Source organism: Sphaeramia orbicularis, chromosome 15 (genome assembly GCF_902148855.1).
Source record: "Sphaeramia orbicularis chromosome 15, fSphaOr1.1, whole genome shotgun sequence".
Classification (NCBI taxonomy): domain Eukaryota; kingdom Metazoa; phylum Chordata; class Actinopteri; order Kurtiformes; family Apogonidae; genus Sphaeramia; species Sphaeramia orbicularis.
In genome coordinates, this window is record NC_043971.1 from 47,659,724 (window position 1) to 47,681,510 (window position 21,787).

The 21,787-nt window shown below is 39.5% G+C and overlaps 1 protein-coding gene across 3 annotated transcripts in view; it reads right to left on the bottom strand.

Annotated features, from left to right (window-relative positions):
- Positions 1–21,787, bottom strand: part of fbxw4 (F-box and WD repeat domain containing 4) — a 77,183-nt gene that overhangs the window by 25,322 nt on the left and 30,074 nt on the right. For all 3 annotated transcript variants that reach the window (XM_030156335.1, XM_030156336.1, XM_030156334.1), the window contains one exon: positions 2,076–2,141. In XM_030156335.1, the coding sequence (XP_030012195.1) occupies positions 2,076–2,141 (66 nt within the window). The remainder of the gene's footprint in view (positions 1–2,075; positions 2,142–21,787) is intronic.

A 21,787-nucleotide genomic window follows, 5' to 3' on the forward strand; every position in this document is an offset into this window, starting at 1 on the left:
TTAGCAATTCCTATCCCTACCAGTATTCCAATCCAGAGGTACTGTCCCTGTCCCCCATGTAATTTTGATGAGGCGTTTCAGCCAAGACAGCCCCACAACAACAAGAATTTTAAGGCCTTCAGGGCAGATTTCATCCACCCCCAACTGCAACTCTGTGCAACCACATTGGCAATGGAGGCACTGAACGTGGTCCATTTAGACTCCATGTCCCCTGCCTCCCTCAGGATGTAGTTGAAGCTCTGTCGGAGATGGGAGTTGAAGATCTCCCAGACAGAGGGTTCTACCAGGCATTCCTGACACATCCTCACTGTATGTTTGGGTCTGCCAGGTCTGACCAGAATCCTTCCCCGTCATCGGATCCAACTCACCACCAGATGGTGATCAGTTGACACCTCTGCACCTCTCTTCACCTAAATGTCCAAGACATATGGCAGAAGGTCTGAAAAAAGAACTACAAAGTCTATCATCAACCTCTGACCAAGGGTGGCCTGGTGCCACGTGCACTTATGGACATCCATATGTTTGAACAAAGTGTTTGTTATGGACAAACTGTGTCTTGCACAGAAGTCCAATAACAAAACACTGCTCAGGTTCAGATCAGGCAGGCTGTTCCTCCCAGTTAAAACCCTCCAAGTCTCACTATCATTGCCCACATGAACGTTGAAGTCCCCCAGTAAAACATTTGAGCCCCTGCACAGAGTCTACTACTTCCACTACTCTGAACTGCTGTTTGGTGCATAAGCGCAGACAACAGTCAGAGCCTGTTCCACAGGCTGAAGGCACAGGGAAGCAACCCTCTCGTTCACCGGGGTAAACTCCAACCAGATTATTGTAATTCACTTTTCTCAGGCTATCCCAAAAAGTCGTTGAGGACCCTTCAGTTAATCAAAAATGCTACTGCTCATGTACTGACTACAACCAGTAACAGAGACCATATTTCTCCTGTGTTAAGTTCTCTGAACTTGCCCTCTGTAAAAGCTAGGATGGACTTTGAAATACTCCTCCTCACTTACAAAGCCCTTCATGGCCAGGCAGCTACTTATCTGAAAGAGCTTTTAGTTCCATACAATCTAGACCACTACATTCTCAACATGCAGGCTTACAGGTGGTTCCTAGAATCTCCAAAAGTAGGATGGAAGCTAGAGCCTTTAGCTATGAAGTTCCTCCATTGTGGAACCATTTCCCTGCCTCGGTCTGGAAGGCAGACATGCACTCTATGTTAAAGCGTAGGCTTAAAACTTTCCTTTTTGATGAATCCTATAGTTAGGGTGGCTCACGCTGCTCTTAGTTATGCTGCTATAGGTTTAGACTGCTGGGAGACTCATCTGGATACACTGACCTCTTCTCTGCTCCTCATCCTGTCTGACCTCCCCTCTCCTCTTCTCTTCTATTCACACCCCAGCAAATACATGTTACTGACTTGACTTCTTTCCCTGGATCATCTCTGGACCTGCTGCTGTGGTTCTGCTTCTCTCCAGCCTTCATTGTTATCACCCATTCATCCATATAGTTGTGGTAGTTTTTGTTATAGTTACATAGATGGTAGAGGTTTTGTATTATTTTTACTAACAGCTGCGGTAGTAGTATATCCACTGTCAGTGCTTGAATTTGGAGTAGTAGTATTAAGTTATGGACATTTGTTGTACCTATTGGTAATTATACAAGCACCAAATGTTTTAGTTTTTAACAGTTGTAGTGCAGTTTGTTGTGCATCTATGTGTCTCTCCCTGTTTCCCACCTCCCCCAGTCTCTCTCTCTTTCACCCCAACTGGTCAAGGCAGATGACCATCCTTCAAGAGCCGTGGTCTGCTTGAGGTTTATGCCTGTTAAAAGGAAGTTTTTCCTCGCCACTGCCACCAAGTAATTTGCCCTGGTGGAAACTGTCGGGTTTCTGTAAATTGCCTTAAGAGTCTGGTTTGGACCAGCTCTAAATGTAAAGTGTTATGAGACAACTGTTGTTATGATGTGACACTATATAAATAAAATTTTATTGATTAATTAACTAATTCATCTTCAATGAATCATGTGATCCTGCCACTACAGGTTGTTTCACATTTAAGCACTTTTTTTTTTACCTTTCAACATCCCAGATGTGAAGAGGGGAGAAGTTCTCACAGCATGCAGTTCCTGTAACAAAAGAACTGAACACAGAAAAAAGAGAGACAGAGAGGGGAAGAATTAGACCTCTGTACTGTAACAATTATTTGATTCATTGCCAAGATTTGAATCAACTGATTAATTGGCTTGATATTTTTCTGAGAATAAAATGGAAAAGAATGTTATTGCAAATATAAAAGCAGTAGTGTAGTCTACGTGATACGCAGGTATACGCCGTATAACCATTACAAAAGGTCCCAAATTTCCATATAACCACTGAAAATGCGCAAAGATACATATCGGCACGGTTTTATGACATAACTTTCACTTTACTGTTCATAAATTCCACTTCTCTGTGTTACGAAGTGGACACTTTTGGACTATATGGGGCTTCCGTCAAGCGTAACATTACCTTACGTTTACAACTAAGGAAGCAGTCAAACTGTACGGCGGGAATGACTGGTCTAACACTAGACAATGAAGGATTGTGTTGAAAAAATGAAAAGAAAACAAAGCCAAATGACACTGTTTCAGTAAGTCCACCATTACTACTGCCGCTAAGGGGGACAGTAGTTGTAACCCTAGTATTACTGTAAGAGAGCCTGATGACTGCAGAGGCCACAGCAGCTTTAGCTGATGGTACAGAAGGACAGTCTGATGATGTCACCATCCTACCTGGTAAGTGTAACTCATGCATGTTATTATAAAAATAGTAACTGCTATTGTAACAGCAAGTGATTGGCACACTGAATTATATCGAACATTAGCTAACTGGTGGTTTGGTTGAAATTAATGAGGTGCGGCTGCTACTCTGTGTGTGTGTGTGTGTGTGTGTGTGTGTGTGTGTGTGTGTGTGTGCGTGTGCGTGTGCGTGTGTGTGTGTGTGCGTTGTAGATGAGAACTGGACCTGTCCATCCTTGTGGAGTGAGAGTCAGGTAAGGGAATTCACGGAAAGTTAGGTAAATATTAGACAGCATATAAAGCAGGTAGAAACCATGTAAATGTACAAAGTTAATGCTATATTCAAATGTTAATATAGTTCATTCATAAAATTGCTAATAAAAATTAAATTAATTCATTGGACTAAATCCAGTGGTGCCACAGGGACACATTTCCTGTTCAGTAGTCTCTGTGTTGAAAACTAAATAACTTATCTCCATGTTTAATACATGTATGAATAGGTCTGAGTACGTACTTTCACATGACATGCTGCAATTTCCAAAAAGAAAATTTTGGGTAAAAATACTTAAAATTACTGAGTGTGACACAGGGACTCAAAATTAATACCTTTTTTTTTCACCTTTCACAAACACATGTACAAAACATGCTGGTCTCATAAGAAATGGATCCTAAATGAATCATAGGGCTTTAGCTATGACATTGAAGTACAATTGTAATCAATAATGGATAAAAATATTGAAATGACAAGTTTTTATGAATGCTAGTATGTTGTGACACAGGGACAGCAATTTGTACCTTTGTTCAGTAGTCAGAGTAAAAGACTTTGCTTTAACTAAAGCACAACAAAACTTTTATTTACATACATATTCCAACTGCAGTGATATATACAGATAATAGCAGAGCATATCTGACTAATAATTGGATTGGACCGAACCTTTCTATATTATTGTACTGTTGAATTGCTCGTTCCTTCAGATTCACAGACTTAAAATATCACTGATACAAGCAAGAACAAATATTATTAAAGTTAATAGTGCATTAACATATTTTAGTCCTTTTTAGGCAAATTTTGTATTGATTATATCTTTCTTTTTTTCTACAAGTGATAATGACATTTTGTAAACAGTTCAATAAAATAGAGTTCTTAAGTTAAAAATGAGCCTATTTGGGAAATGACAGGTGAAACTTCAATTTATGACACCGATGTTCACTTTCACATGATCTGGCCCCATTGGCATCTTAACAGTCCATTAATTAAGACACCATGTACATCATTGTATGACTGATATGTTAGATAATATAATAACATAATTTGAGCCCTTGAAAGAGTGGAATTTTTGCCTCCTTTTGTTTATTTTTCATGCATTTTCTTAGCCATGGCTGAAGATTGTAAACAGTTCACTAATAGGTTTTGACCCTGTTCAGCAGGTCTTAATGCTAGCATAGATACAAAAAAGACAACTTGTGTTATACTTAATGTTAATTACTGATGTTTTTGTGTACCTCCAGGTTTTTGTTTACCTCCAGGTTATATTATTTATTCATTCACTTTTCTTGATTTGAAACGTCTTTGTCTTGTCTTGTCACGGGCTGTTGAATAGTTAAAGTCCAGCTGCTAATGACAGTTACACATCTTGTCTTGCTTACAATACATTTACATTTAGATAATACATAACCAGTCTTTCATGATCTCACTTATGTGTAGATGTATACTTTATGCATTAATGAGCGTGGTGGTTCTTGTGTGGGGCTGTTTTGGAGCAGCTGCTGCTCTGGGAGGGGTGCTGTGGTACAGATGTTGCTCCAGGACGGGGGTGTATGAGGCTGGAAGGGGAAAAATCAGAGTATACCCACTAGAATAAACTAGACTACACCATTGTATAAAAGTGAATATTTTATAATATAATGATTTTATTTGTTTTGCCCAGGAAAAGCTGAGAAATCTCAAGATCCTGACCACCACCTGCAACTGGATCCTCGACATAGACAGACTAGTGGTGGTGAGGATGGGAGGAAAGGTCTGGGATGACCTCACAGTTAGTAGTGGGTCACTAAAGGGCTTCTACCTCAACCAAAACTATTCACCCCCCCCAAAAAAAACAACTATTCACCCCATATACACATGACTGTCAACCACCCAAGACAATACCATCTTCATTACGTATGCTGATGACACTAGTGCACTTCCTAGGTTTCATCAAAGGTGAGGATACACTACACTAAACAATGTAGCAAAAAAGTCCATAACAACCAAAAACTCAAATCACACATCTTATTTTCTACACAGGCTTTCTATTGTCTTGTTTCTCAGGTTGTACACAGAGTGTTTGTGCCTATGGCTCTACACAAGCTTCCTTCTTGCCACAGTCAGACTGATGGCAAACATAAAATAATTAACTGGACTCATGCAATAATTTCACAGACTCGTGAACTTAAACTGACTCCTTTGCAATAAAATAGACTGAAGCGCAATAACAAAGTGATGTGCTATTAATGTCAAGTGTCACAAATTTACATCAAACGGTTTCCATTGCAGGATCAACCGAGATAGCATACGTATTCTCCCAATGCTGGTACAGGCATGTTCAATACATACCTAGTCAGGACATCAATAAAAACATCTGTGGTGTTCCAACACAGGGATGTATGATTTTAAGTTCATATGCAATGACCTGATGGAGGTCTCTTATTGGTTGATTTTGACAGTATATGATTGGTACTGCGCCACTTAGAGCCCTCCCCCTCTTAGACTTTGGAGCCTTAGGCTGTGTATAATGTATGCTGTGACTAATAAAGTTATAGATCCGTTTTTCCTAAGTATGTTGTTGTGTCCAGTTGTCTGCTTAAACAGTTAGAACTTAGTTTTGTGTTTAGTACATGACACTCCCTCTATCTCCTAGGACAAAAAATCTGTTGTATTACTTTTTCATTACTATTGACCATTATGCCTATTGTTGCACATTTGCAAAATACCCAGATTTCTATCTATTTTATGTGCTATAGTCAAATGAACAATCTCCACTTAATTTTGCATCTGCTTGAAAGCAAAAATTACTTATTTTTATAAATATACTGGTAGATAAATTCAGGCGTTAAGGGGTTAACTCCTTAACCCCCGTACCCTAAGTTAACCCTACTTACATACACATACATATAACGTCTGTCTAAGTGGGTTCTTTCCAGATATTCCGACTTCCTCCCCACCATCCCAAGAGGTTAATTAGTCAATCTAAATCAGCTGTAAGTGAATTTGAGAGTGAATGATTGTTCATCTGAATATTTCAGCCCTGTGACGAATTAGGACAGACTAGGATAGACTCTGGTACCTCCACGACCCTCATAAGGACTAAGCAGTTCAGAAAATGAATGGATGGATGGACATACACGCTAATACAAAAATATGATGCAGAACACAAAGACAACATGGACACTGAAATGTTAAAAAGGTTAAAGATTAACACATGTTTATCCCCATGGAGAAATTTGGTTCTATATAGCACCAAGCACCAGTAGTACTAGCTTTTATGAGAAGTGAGCTGCCATTGAGGGAGCTCTGGGTCCAACTTCAGAACTTCATCAGTACCTCGGTGAGGGGCACTGAATTTTCCTACATATACTGGGTTTTGGTGGCAGGTGAAGCTGGAGGACCCAGGGATTCAGATTTCCTGGGTAGGTGAAGTACTGTACTTCATTATGATCATAGTAATTTTACGTTACACTCAGTGCAGCAGTGAGGAAATGATTTTGCTCATATGTGGAAATGGGATGAAAACTTTCTTCCGACCACCTCATCCTGCAGTCATTGAATGCTTGCTCGACTCCAAAAGAAAATTAATCCCAGAGAACACCATGTTACAGACATTTTTAAGTCTTTATTTTTAATATCCCTATTCATGATAACTGTATGGGGACCAAATTTGCATATAACTCACTGGTTTGAACTCTGATAAGGCATGTATAAAGTCAAAAGGTACATCAGATTTGTGTTATTCAGGGGCTAACAAATGCATCCAACTGTCTCCACACATTTCATTAACTAACATAAGGCCTATTTTCCATTGAAATGAACAGAGCGATTCATCCAAGTCAACTGTGACTCCACACTGCTCTTCACTCAGAATCAGTTTTCTCATGACTATTGTCCCTGCCTCCATCCACTGAGCATTGTTTCCCACCAGAAGAAAAGAAAAGAAAATAACAACACTCCCTCTTTTGATTGGACTGGCAGGTTGAAATTAGCAGCCAAGGTATGCACCACGAATGCCGTGCATGTGGAGAGGTGGCGGAGGGGTGAAAGGAGAGGGGAGGAGCACTGCAGGACAACCCTGATGGGCAGTGTTTGTGTGCTGGAAGCTATGTAGTGGGTGGGGTGGTGACCAGGGGTGATGGAGGCAGGAGGGCTTCTGTTGGGCTGGGCCATGGTCTTGGGCTTAGGGCCCACCTACAGGGATGACAGACAGGGAGGTGGACCCACCTTTTACACACACAGAGATAGCCACTGCAAAAAGTCATGGCTAGATTAGAATACTGTAGATGAAAATACAGAGACAAATGGATGGAGAAACAATTAACACATGCTTCTATTTCTCTGGAATGTTGGAGCAGTTAGAGATGCTAGAAATCATATCTCATTTCCATGTCAAAACCCATATTTAAATTTCTAATTCAGCTTTGTGTATTGGTTCCTAATCATGGATACTGTACATATCGCTAAGGGGCATACACATCAATCTCCCAGGACCCAACTGTCAGCAGGAGTTATCCAAACAGAGTTAATGTGACAACAATATGAAATATGGTGCAGAGCAACCTCTTTAAAATTTATTTGTGGGAATCACACTTTTGTTTAGTAAAATGAAAATGGTGGGTGTTCATTTGTACATATTCACTCTACGTACATTACAAAGGAATGTCACAACTTTTGGGGAATTTGTAATAGTATCTAAATAGAAAAAATCCAAAATGTAAAAAAAACAACAACAACAAACAAAACAAAATATTTCATGAGGCAGTAGATGGTCATAAAAATGTCATTCCTGACATTGTGTCTTAGAGACTGACCATACAGACCAATGGATTGACCATTGGACACACCTTATCATGTGTTAGATGAAGATGTCCAGTGGAAGCATCTAAAAAGATATAGTTTTGTTTTCTAAACATGTTACCAAATGTACCTGGAATGAAAAAACTATTAAAGACCCAAACTATTCACAAAAACACCTTGAGTTAAGGATCTTTTTTTTATGAAAGAAAACAGACATGCCACTGTGTAAACTGTCTTCATATTCCATTATTGCGTAACTGAACCCATTCTCCCTTCCAAATTGTCGATTTATAATAATAATAAAAATAATACATTTTATTTATAAGCGCCTTTCAAGACACCCAAGGACACTGTACAACAAGATAAAACAAACAATCCATAAAATACAAAGAAATAAACAGATTAAAACAAATAATTACTATATATAGAAATGAAGTAGTAGAATGGATTTATGCCGCTTCGATATGAGTTTTTCATGTCCATTTTCCTAACCCTAACCTAACACAAGCACAGAGGTGAATTGGTGAAACTGACATTCTGTAATTTGGTGAGATATGCAAGATTTTTTATTTCCTTCACACATGAATGAATGAACATTTATTTAGCTTGTTTCCTTGAATGATGGAGATCATAAATCAAAGATTTAAAAGTAATTTTATGTGGAAATTATGTCAATATAGCAAGAGTGACATTTGAAAAGATAGATGGATGACATGCACGACAACAACAATATGGAACATATTTATGTGTTTCAACTGTGATGTGTGAGTGGTAAACCTGCTCTTGACATGAGAACCAAGGAATTATATCACGAAATTTGAATTTGAGTAAAAAACAGACTTTGCTTATCCCATACAAACATGGTACATGAAACACAGATGTGGGGTTTGATTTCCCAATCACGAGAGGCCCACAGGTTACACTAGTTCCATGTGAATACAGTTTAAATCTAAAATGTAACTAAACTGTAACCATGGCAGAGTCTATGTCTTTTTCACTATCCCATGCTTAGAAAAATAATGCTGCAGGATTCTCTATATCAGGGGTGCCCAGCCCTGGTCCTCGAGAGCTACTATCCAACATGTTTTAGATGTATCCCTCTTCCAACACACCTGATTCAAAGGATAAGCCTATCATCAAGCTCTGCAGAAGGCTGATAACGACCGTCAGGTGTGCTGGAAGAGGGACACATCTAAAACATGTAGGATAGTAGCTCTCGAGGACCAGGGTTGGGCACCCCTGCTCTATATATACAAATGTGCAGATGCAAATGCAGCGTGATACAGATACGAGGGCCGTTCAATAAGTTCATGGCCTCACCCAGAACAGAACACAGACTGATAATTTATATTTTATTTTTCAACATAATCTCCATTTACAGCAATGCACTTGGTCCATCGATGTTCAAGCATCACTATCCCATCACGAAAGAATGTAACATCCTGTATTATAACAACCAGTATTTCTGGGTGAGGCCATGAACTTATTGAACAGCCCTCGTACATACCACTGCACACGCCAATGATCCACTCTACTACAACAGTCTCCTGTTTCCCTTTGCAAAATATTAGTGAACCGGCCCCGATGCAGTGCGTTCGGTTGATAAAGCCCCCCTCACTAGTGATGCGCGGATTAACGAGTTACCCGCGAACCTCGGGTATCGGGTTTGGGCGGGGGGGATATACCTCCCATACTATGATACAACGGACCTCAATCTGGGGGTCTGTCCAAGGGGTCGCTGACACACCCCTCTCAGCTTTCTTGTTCCAAATGCCCAGCGACAATGTCACCCCTGCTCCCCCGATGTGCTCAACCCCCGAAAAAAGAGAGAGACTCAGAGGTGTTACGGAAGATTCATGTATGTCTTTCTTCAGTTCCTACAAGAATATCAGTTTTGTGTTCAACTAAACAGACCAAGGTTTTACACTGAGTAAGTAAATTGATAATAAATTTGCATTATATTTCAATAAATACACTTTTTGTGACACTTTTGTTTGGTGGTGTGCCTTGTGATTTTTCTAATGTAAAATATGTGCCATGGCTCAAAAAGGTTAGGAAACACTGTCATAGACTGTACATAGTTAGTGGAAGAAGGAATTGTATTGTCACTTGATTTCTGAATGGCCATTTTGAAGTGAACGGAGATTCGGCCATTGCCAGTTATCGTTGACATACTAGCTTTTTGAGCCAGAAATGACCACATTTGGAAAACAAGGGCAGACTTATGGGAGCCTGAGGGGCCTGAGGTTAGGTTATGCAAAACACTAACTTACTGACCAGGTAAAAGGATACACTTAATAAAGCATTGTGTACCAAATTTTGCAATGTTGTTTGCAGAAACTATTAATTATAACTACAGTTGAGCTCTCTGTCAAGAAAAAATGTATCTGTCTTATTAAATAAACCAAAACTCAGAAGTCCAACCAATAAATAAAAACCTGACAGAGCAGACACAAAAGCCTTGCATCCATCCTGATATCTTATTAACAGTGGACAAAAAATAAAGATGGACCACCAGATTGCTTATTAGAAAGCTCTAATAAGCAATCTGGTGGTAAAATGTAGGAGCCAAGAATGACTCCTGGAAAAAACCTTTGACTAACTATTTTAGAGGGATCCATGTGTAATTGATAGCCAGTGTTGGTCAGAAGGTAATCCTTTATTTCAAGCTGGTGTCGAGAAAATTATCTGCTCCAGATATAGGTACACACAGATTTTCTTCATATTATGCTGGCCTACATTATACATCACATATAACCATTAGTGTCACACAGAGCTCTAGCCAAGATGTTGCTAGCATCACATCACACATGTGCTACAAGGGTGTGTGGTGGGGGGTCAAGAAGCTCTAAGTGAGGCATAGAGGCAGCTGTCAGGCCTGGGCGGCCCATTGGCAGGCCCCCAGTAATTAGTGTTGGGTAAACTCATTTATGGTCCAAATGGGTCAGGTGGGGCTGGGACCAATATGTACGATGGATGACCTCTGACCCTGCTAACACAGGATACAATAGGGTTATGGTCACACTCAATATCTGGGCCCTATTACTCTCCATTACTCACATTAATCACCCATCAGCAGACTGTAGCGCTGGCATACGCAGGTCGGGAAGAGCAGCCACACAATAAAACAATGACTCCCCTTCATGTCTCCTCTTTTCCTCACCCCTCTGAAGCACCAACCAAGCCTGGTCTGGGGTCACAACCTGCACTGATATTATAGCTGCTAAGGTCAGTGCCTCTTTCGCCTAATGGGGAGCAAGTTCCCCTCCTAAACACACACATACCCAGTCTCTATCCAAACAGAGTCAGTTTGCTCTGCCCCAATCTGTGCCCACTCCACCAATCAACCGTCTGGTCCCCCAAATCCCCCCAACCCCACTTCCCATCATTAGCAGCATGCTGGGTCTTTGCTGCCGTTTGGGTAACCTCATCAGCTAGCTGTATTATCTGAGGGCCTGTGTGGCAGGGTCACACAAACTAACTTAGGAACACATAACACCAGCACTACATGCACACACAAAGCCGCTAATTTCACTTATGTGGAGCTTGTATTTAAATGTCTGAATGGACTTGGTTACCAGTCTCTCTGATACATATACACACATTAAGAAAAGTCACAGTGTTCTACTCTGTAAAACATGTATTTTCCTTTTATATGCTCATCATTGCTCTTACTTAAGGTGTACTTGAATGAGAAAGTCCATACCTTGTCTGTGCACATTTTACCCCTGTGGTCCTCTTGTCTGTGTACTGTATACCATGCATATTACAGACATGGTATATAAGGGGTTACACAATATGAAAGTTATTGATTATTTGGTATTTTTCTTTATGGCTCAAGTTGGGCGGGATACCGGAGGGTAAAGTTGTTATCTTTAACTTGTCATTACTTTAACAGCCCCTATAAAATCCTCTATAGGTCAACCTAATACATCTGTTCCTAATCACAGTTTGTTATCCAACATATGTATATTTTTAAAATGCAAACCCCCAATTATACCGGCTTGGATTTTAATGTATAAAACAATTAGTAAATAACATATCCCCTGGCTAAGATGAAACAAATATTTTAAATCCTTCCCTATCAGAATGGTCAGAAGACATCAATGTCTGTCTTGACTTCTGTTCAAATTAGAGATTTCCAAACAAGACAACATAATACAAACACAAAAAGGGAGTCAGTATCTCAGAAGCTGCCCCCCAGACCAATTACAGATGAATGGAGCAGAACAGGTCACATCCCTCCTCTGGGAATGTGGAGGCATTTGGCACTGGACTCCAGGGGCGGTTTAGTGTTGCCCCCCACACCCCCAACCCCCACCACCACTACCACCACCACAGTCAGGAGGAGGGTTGTTAATTTGTTGCGCTTGACCCCGGGCTTTGTGCCTAACGTGTATCTAGTTTGTAAAAGTGCTTTTATCTGCTCTCTAAATATGTCTGAGCTCAAAGGGTTACAATGCTTTTATACTGGTCAGGGAGGGAGACAATGGCCAAATGGTGGAAGTACTGACCCCCGCTGACACACACACACACACGCAAGCACACACACACACACACACACACACACACACACAATCTCTTTTTCAGTCTTTCTTATAAATCGTTATGCATGGGCAAACATATGAATGCACACAAACATGCACCTTCTCCATCTTACAAATCCACACCATAATGCATGGGCACACACACACACACACACACACAGACCCTGTTGTACTCTCTCCACACCCCTGTGGCCCTTTTGGCTTCTGTTTGCGTCTCCCGTGTGCAGGGTCACCACGACATTCCTCACCCGGCCCCTTGGCTCTGTTCATTCGGCTGGAACAGACCCGGACCCAACACAAGCACCACTACCACACTAACATCACACAGATGACAGATGTTTTACAAAAACAATAATGATGATACACTAGAGTATGGAAAAGCTTATTTAAAATGACGTACTGAGTAGAGCAGTAGCTATCAATTATTTTTGTAATCAATTAAGCTATTGATTATTTTCTTTTATTCTATTCAATTAAACGACTGTCTGAATAGGTGAAAAAAATTCTAAAAATGTGAAACAGATATGTCTGAAAATGACAAAAAACTTGTCCTTTATTCCAGAACCAGCTGAAACAACCACAAAAAGTATAAAAGTAAAAGGATATATAAAAAATATCTATATAGAAATAACAACACCAATAACAACAGTATAACAAACAACTATGAAGTCCGATGGTATCTACAAACAATATGTGCACTGCAGTCTTCAACACATACTAACAACTTACCATGGAACAAACATACAACTGAAAAAACATAAAGACAAATATTTGTAATGTTTGTGTGAAAGATTGAGTTTAAAGACGTAAGTGATGGTTCCAATGTAGAAAAGTGAGCATATACATATTCTGTGTCTTTTTGTCCTTGTCTCTTCTGAGTTACACTCCATGTTGTTTGTGTTGATCCTGGTGTCATGTGCCTCACAATAACCGTCCGTGTGAAACACAACAGTGGAACCAATATTAGTGGCAGTGAAATTAATGAAACAAAGCTTTGATTCAGGGAAAAAATCAATTATACATATATATATATACATATATATATATATATATATATATATATATATAGAGAGAGAGAGAGAGAGAGAGAGAGACATACACACCTGTATGTGGCAACTGTAACATACAACACTTTCCTCTGGGATTAATAAAGTATTCTTTCTGAATCTGAATTAAATGTACATTCTACAATTCAGATTTTATTATAAATTTGTGTCATTGGTCTTCAAAATCCAATTTTTATTTTGGCCTAATTGAAAATGGAAAAGGACTTGTCAACAAGTTAAATGCTAAATGAATTCAAAGTTGTTTTCTAACTTGATAGATGCCACTCATATGTGCCACCCTATTTTTCCCCGATGGACAAAACAATTTAGTCCAAATTTCTTTTGACATCTACTTGTTTTACCACAATCTTGAGACACTGTAGTAGAAAAAACCTTGGATATATCAGACAGCTGTATGTTTAAAGATGATCTAAAGTAAATGTAGTACGAAAAGCAGACGCAATAATGCAGTAGTTGTATTTGTGTGAGTGAAAGTTGGTCTCTGTCTCTAACATGCGTTTGTGTGGTCGAGGTCATCAAGGAATGCAACTGGCCAGTATTAAATTGGGATCCATGAGAAGTAGAGCTTCAGTGATCACAGAGCGTTCTGCTTCTCAAAATGTGGTGGGAGTGATGCTCATTAGGATAATGCCCTGTATGAATAACACTACTGCCACTACATATCACATACTCCAATGCCGTTCCACATACAACATGACCAAACTGATGTTTCTGCTTTAGGTGGGTGATTGTTTTTTCACAGTTAAACTTTAACAACTTTAAAATCAACCAAATATATGAATCTATCTATAAATGCAATAGAAAAGAGTCACCAACTGACTACCTGATTTGTGAAATTCCCATTTTTTTCACTAAACTACTGAATTAAATCAAATAAATATATTAAATGTCAGCCCTGCGACGAACTGGCGACTTGTCCAGGGTGTACCCCGCCTTCGCCCCTATGTAGCTGGGATAGGCTCCAAGCGACCCCCGTGACCCTAGTGAGGATAAAGCGGGTTCAGAAAATGAATGAATGAATATTAAATGACTCAATGCTAGTACAAATAATCCAAAATAATTCCATGTTTTAAGCCATGTTTTTATTCACTTTTCTGAGATGCCAGCCAAAACTTGACATTTAATCAGAGATGATAAAACCAATTGATCATAAAATAATCAAACTATGCTAGTAAAGCTCTTGTTTTACAGTTTCAAAGACATAATTACATTGTGGTGATTTGGCCAAAATGTTCCCTTTTAAAAAGTTGAAGAGACCTGATTTATGGTTTCAACTCATTCTTTATGGACAGAACATGATAAATATCTAACAAATAGTAGAGGCAGAAAATTCAAAACGCAGACCTCCGCCAAGACTGACCCCTCCCTGATCACCACCAAAATGTTATAATTTCTTCCTTGTGCCAGTATCAACATTTCCTGAAAATTTCATGAAAATCCGTCCATAACTTTTTGAGTTATCTTGCTAACAAACAAACAAACAAACACGCAAACACACAAAGCAAAGCGATCACAATACCTCCTGGCAGAGGTAATTATCAAATATTTAATCAGCAGCAAAATATACCTGAGTAATGTACACTGACAACAAAACATTAACACATTTTGCAAATGTTTGAGCTACCAATGGAAACAAAATGAGCACACAGAAAAAAAAAAAGAGAAGAATATTGTAATTTGATACCAAATCTCAATATACAAAAAGTAGATGTCATCAGCGCTTAGTGCATTCAGCTCAAACTGCTTTGGCACATTTTTATTAATAATAATATTTAGATAACTTGAAGTTGATGTAAAAATGTAGATTTTTTGTTTATTTTGTAAAAAATGCTTTGAGCATATGGAAATGCAAATGGGTTTGAAATAAAATTCTAGATTACTAATGTCATTTTATTTTAATGCTTAGGGACTGGTAATATGTGGAAAATGATTTGTATTTCAATTCAGCCTCTATAGTGTACATTTTTACATTCTATATACTGTACGTACACCAAGGTTATAATAGTTTTGGATTTTTAATTATAGTTTAGTTTTAATTAGTTTTGACTTTTTTTTCTCTTATTCAGTTAGTTTTAATTAGTTTTTAGAGCAGGTTTGTTAGTTTTTATTAGTTATCGTTTTTTTCTGAATGCTTAGTTTTAGTTTAGTTTAGTTTAGTTTTAGTATTAGTTTTAGTTATTTCATATATTTTATCTTCCTCATCATCCTATTCAAAGAAATTAGTGAGGCGTGGATATGGGCTACCCTGGACACTTTATTTGGGGGTCGGGTTAGGGCGGCTCATGGACTGAGCAGAGACACAATGTACCGTACAATGTATAAATTCCCTATAGCAGGTTGAGGTGGGGTGCAATCCATACACAACGTCACTTACGTGAAACAATGCGAAGATGTGCAAAGCATGACAGGAGATGCACAATGCAGCCAGCAGTTAAAGCAGATAGAAACATATATAAACCAGCTAACCAGCAGTTAAAGCAGATAGAAACATATATAAACCAGCTAACCAGCAGTTAAAGCAGATAGAAACATATTATAAACCAGCTAACCAGCAGTTAAAGCAGACAGAAACATATATAAACCAGCTAACCAGCAGTTAAAGCAGATAGGAACATATTATAAACCAGCTAACCAGCAGTTAAAGCAGATAGAAACATATATAAACCAGCTAACCAGCAGTTAAAGCAGATAGGAACATATTATAAACCAGCTAACCAGCAGTTAAAGCAGATAGAAATATATATAAACCAGCTAACCAGCAGTTAAAGCAGATAGGAACATATTATAAACCAGCTAACCAGCAGTTAAAGCAGACAGAAACATATATAACCAGCTAACCAGCAGTTAAAGCAGATAGGAACATATTATAAACCAGCTAACCAGCAGTTAAAGCAGATAGAAACATATATAAACCAGCTAACCAGCAGTTAAAGCAGATAGGAACATATTATAAACCAGCAGTTAAAGCAGATAGGAACTTATTATAAACCAGCTAACCAGCAGTTAAAGCAGACAGAAACATATATAAACCACTTATAAACATATATAACCCAGTTCCTCAGCAGTAAACCACACCTTAGCAGATATCTCATCTCTTAATCATCTCCAGTTCCATTATTAGCCAACTTTGCTTCAGTTCAGTTCAGCTAGCTGTTGCTAGTAACATCAAACGTTTTTTAACATTCTAACAGGTTCCATACCTCTGTAATTGGATTAGTTTTGATCCTCCTCTTTTCTCCTCTTCTAAACTGTGCAGTTCAGGGCTTGGAAGGCCTTTTCATGGTGATAAACTTTCCAGTTTTAACCTGGATGCTAGTCCTGTTTGACTCTGTACTTTAGCTCAGCTCTGTCTGTCACTCACGCGCACACACACGGTACGCCAAAAAAAAAAAAAAAAAGAAAAAAAAAAAAAAACCCGACCCATGTATCACTAAAGTAAACCCCAGACAGGACTGTGCTGCTTTGTCCCAGCTTTAGTCTGTATGTTCCAGGTAGAGTGGGGACCAGAAGACGACTGGAAACCACCAGTGACCAGACATGACAGACTGTGTAGTGTCATATGGTGTCACCAGCTCAAACTGCTGAAGTGAAATAAATTAATTTCATATCAATCCGACATTGACAGAAACGAAAACGAAGGGAATTGTATCCATAATTTTTATACGTTTTAGTTAGTTTTGTAAGCTCACAATACAGTTTCAGTTAGTTATCGTTTTTTTCTTTTAATTAGTTTTTATTTATTTCAGTTAACGAAAATGTTTTTTCAATTTTAGTTTTCGTCATTTCGTTCGTTTTCGTTAACGATAATAACCTTGACGTACACATCGTGACAATGACAATGTGTGTCCAGCCTATATGCACATGTAATTGTTTTAAATATATGGAAACACCATGTGAACCCATGAAAACCATGCTAAACCTGAGCCCTGACAACACCTGTATGTAATGAGTGGTCTTTTTGTGAAGTGTATTCGTGGTGTCATTCAGTGAGTTGTGTAGTTGTGTGGGTCATAAGTGTGAGGTGTCTCTGGACGGTCTTTCTCATTAAGGGAATGCCTGTCTGAAATGTGCATCTGCACAAACCTATCTATGTGTGTAAGGAATGTTAGGTGTGTGTGTCTGTGTAGGTGTGTGTGTAATGATGGGGTTCAGACGGAGCTATGATTATTCCCATCTCCTGTGGTGCAGGTCCTCTGGAGCTGTGGGCCCCAGGGAAAGCGCCCTGTATTTAGTGTGTGGGAACGCACATTCGCCCCCTTGTCGTTGCATTGTTGTAGCCCCATTCTTTTCTTCTCTTTTTTAACTAACTGAATTCTTGACTCCTGAGCTGCAGGGACAGCTTGGGACAGAAAGACATGAATTTGGACCTTTTTGTTGCTGTTGAGAAGGGCAGAGTAGTGGGGGTGAAACTGGAGTGCGTGAGGATGATTGGATGGCAGTGGTATTGAGGGGGTGGGTTGTCAGAGTGGGCTGACTCTGGCTGGCTGACTGGGTGGCTGCTGTGGCTTCACCCTGTACTTTGATACTGGAGGTCAAAGGTCATCCTACCCTGGAGCGGGTGAGAAAGTGGCAAATTTGGAACGGTTTATCCAACAATCATTTTCTCTTTTTGGAAACTTTCAAAAGCGCTTTTGGTCCCTGCAATGTCTTTGTAGTTGTGCTTGAGGAATTCAAGACAAAACAATTGGAGTTGGGTAGCTTCTCCCTTCACTGACTTCTGCCCAGCGCCCCTCCTCTACCCTAATGGTCAGTGTAGTGTACCCCCACCTCAAACCCACCCTATCTCTAAATCAGGGTATCCACATAGTTTGGCAGAAATTCAGCACAGCAGTGTCTACATATTTTTTTTTTTTATTCTTTGCTAATTGTAATTTGGCCTTGCATATTGTGTAATACATCAAGACACTATGTAATATGTAAATAAAAACAGTAAGACTTGTAAATCTCACAAACCCATACTTTTTTCGTGTGTGTACAGCCTGTTGACGTGGCTCCATATCATATCTCAGTTCTTTCCAACACTGTTTTTATTATCACTTTTTGGAAGCCGTGGCCTTGTAATCCATGCTAGTTAGGGGAATTTTGCTGGTCTTATTCATCCTGGATGTGCTTTTTATGAATCTCGCTCAATTTGCACAACTACATCATGATGGGTTGTATACTCCTGGAATCAGCTGATTACACTGAAGCTGACTGTCTTGGTGGATGTGATAGCCAATACTGCTGCTGAAATCACAGGAAGACGTGCTGAGGATGCATAGGAAAAAAGTAATGAGGGAAAAAAAGGGCTACCCCAGACACATAACAGATAAGGAATGTATTTGTTGCCTGAATTTTCACATGCTAACATAATAGAGATAGTCTCCCTTTTTACAATAAGAGTTATTGGTTTAATTTTCAGACCATTCTCTTTCCTGGCATCTCAGTTATCTTTTTTTTTTTGACAAAAATGACTGAGCTACCTTCTCCCACAATAAAAGCTGTGATGAAAAAATGACAACACAGTAATCTCCATTTTCTTCCTCACGGTCTCTGCACTCATGGGACCTGATTTACTAAAGGTTTGCGCATGAAAAAAAACATGTGCAAACTTGACTGCGCATGCAAAAACACGTTGAAGCTTATCTACTAGCAGGGTGCACCAAGGTTTGTGCCCCTCAAATGGGCCAAATAGCCCACGCAACCCATTTAGTGTGTTTGCCCTGATGCAATATGGGCGTTTTTGTCAGAACGTGCAAAATTATTGGGAGGAGTAGATACAAATATTTATTTAGCGCATGCAATATGATTTACCAATCCTGAAACTGATTGCGGTGGCTGACTTTGCATCTATATTTAGCGGGTCTGAAAGGCAGGTTTTAACTGGCACAGCTTTATGCAAAACTGGCTGCAGGTGTTGTGGCAAGGAGGTGACATAGGCATAACCAAAGGAAACAAACAGAACCAGTCTGTTCTTTTCACATCAACATTTTTGGAATGATGGGAGAAAAATATACTAATTTGAGACATTTGGCCCCCCACTTTATGGGCCTGCCCCCCATGCCCGGTTCCACCAATGACACATCACCATTAGGCCAAGACCGACTCCAGAGAAACCTCTCTCTCTCTCTCTCTCTCTCTCTCTCTCTCTCTCTTTCTCTCTCTCTCTCTCTCTCTCGCGTGCGCACGTGCAACGGAAACCGAACGGGATGGGTTCTAGCGCTGCACAACACACACACACATACACACAGACACACAAACAGCGCTGTCCATGATGTTGTGACTGGACTCCTGAACTGGCTATATAAGTGGATTTTTTTTTTTTTTTTTTTATCATGCCCACAGACTTAAAAGTTTTCATTCACCATACAGAGCGACATGGAGAGAAGGTATTTATTTCACTAATAACACACTTCACCGCTGATAAACAACAACAGAGAAATACCTATTCACCCCTCGGTGTGGAAAAAGAACAAGTTCATATTTATGAGTGCTGAGATATCCCAGAGCAATTTTTACAGCACACTGTCTCCATGACGACAACCAGCAGCACACGCAAAATCGTCATTTCATTAGGGTGGTCTCCAAGACTTTACGCCTGTTGTCATTTGCGACGGCAATCTTAGTTGATCACCCGTGACACGCAAATCAATAGCATGTGCATATTTTTGTGTGAGCAAGCACATTTGCACCCTTTATTTGCGATCTTAGTAAATCAGGCCCATGATGTCTGGTAATGTACATGTTCAAACAGGTCCTGCCCAGGCCACTTCATAATGATTTAGCTCAAAGTAATCTTTGTTAGGATGACATTTGCGCATGCAAAAGCTTGGGTCTTTTCCATATAAATATTAGAGGTCTTCTGTCCAAAATAAATGAACTAAAAGCCTGGGCCCATTGATCTAATCCTGACATACTGGTTGTAACTGAGACATGGCTGATATTATGGTTGACATATCCAGGTACAATCTATTTAGACAGGATCAATCTTCTAAAGGTGGGGGAATGGCAATCCACATTAAAGAAAGCTTTAGTTATTTAGCCCAATCAAAATCTATTACAAAACAGTCTGATCTTGTGATTATTACAGTTAAATTATCAAATAATTCAATCACAGTGGCTGGTTGTTATCTCCCACCGTCAGCACCAGCCTGCGCCCTAGAAACCCTAAGCAGTGCCCTGGCTCCCTCTATCAGACTGGAGTCTGTCATTTGGCTTAAGTATGTTCCAATTTAGGTCACCAAGCATGACAAAGTTCTACAATTTGACTCTTTGTCTAATTACATCCAGGCCAACTAGATATGACATGAAAAATACAAAAAACACTGACTGATATAATTCTCCTGATCTCTATCAGTCTGGTGTGTTTAGCCATGATATTAGTGAGCACTGTTGGATAACCTGTATACATTTCAGCAGTTCTGCCAGACAACCTGCCCCAATCTGTCATAAACGCATCCTAAAAATTTTTAACACAACAACCTCGTTGCAGCTGGACTTGTGTAATCTGCGGTGTCCTGGTCAGGTTATTTTAAATTCAGGTCCACAAGTATCTGTATAGTGACCCCCGTACACCTCAACAATAGATTTGAAATGAACCGGTCAAGATGTGTTTGAAGTGTAAACTAGAATGGGCTTTATGCACAGCCCCACTACTTCCTGAATTTAAGGCAGCTCCTTTATTCCTGTCTTTCATTATTAGACACACCGATTAATCCAGGTGTGCCTGCTACTTCTTGTTGTGACTACTGTGGTCAGGCACATCTGAATTAATTGGTGTGTCCAATAATGAAAGACAAGAAATAAAGGAGCTGCCTTAACTTCAGGAGGTAGTGGGGCTGTGCATAGAGCCCATTCAAGGGGTTCACCAAAAATACTGCATTAATCATTTAGGAATTATAAGCATTTCAAACCGGGTAGTACCATTTTCAAAGGTTCAAAAGTCATTGGACAACTAACTGACAAGCAGCTTCATAGGCAGGTGTGGCCTGTCTCTTGATTATTCAATAACAAATCAATACAGGTAAAAAGTCTGAAATTGATTCCAAATGTTTAACTTGAATTTGGTAACTGTGTGTCTGTGTGTGTGTGAGGAGAAGGGACCAAACAGAGAGGGGCTCTACTGCTGGGTGTTGCGTGGTGGTGGTTCGGTTTAGGTTTTCCAGTGAGATGTATTCTAAAAGGGGGAGGAGAGAAGGAGAGAGCGGAGGGGGGAGAAAAAGGGAGAAGAAAGTGGCGAAGACCAACACCAACAACACCAATAATAACAACCATGGTGATAACCACAATGGCAACAATGACCAAAACAAGAACAATAAAAAAATTTTTTTTGATAAATAAGACCAGCCAAACGAGAAATAGAGAAGAAA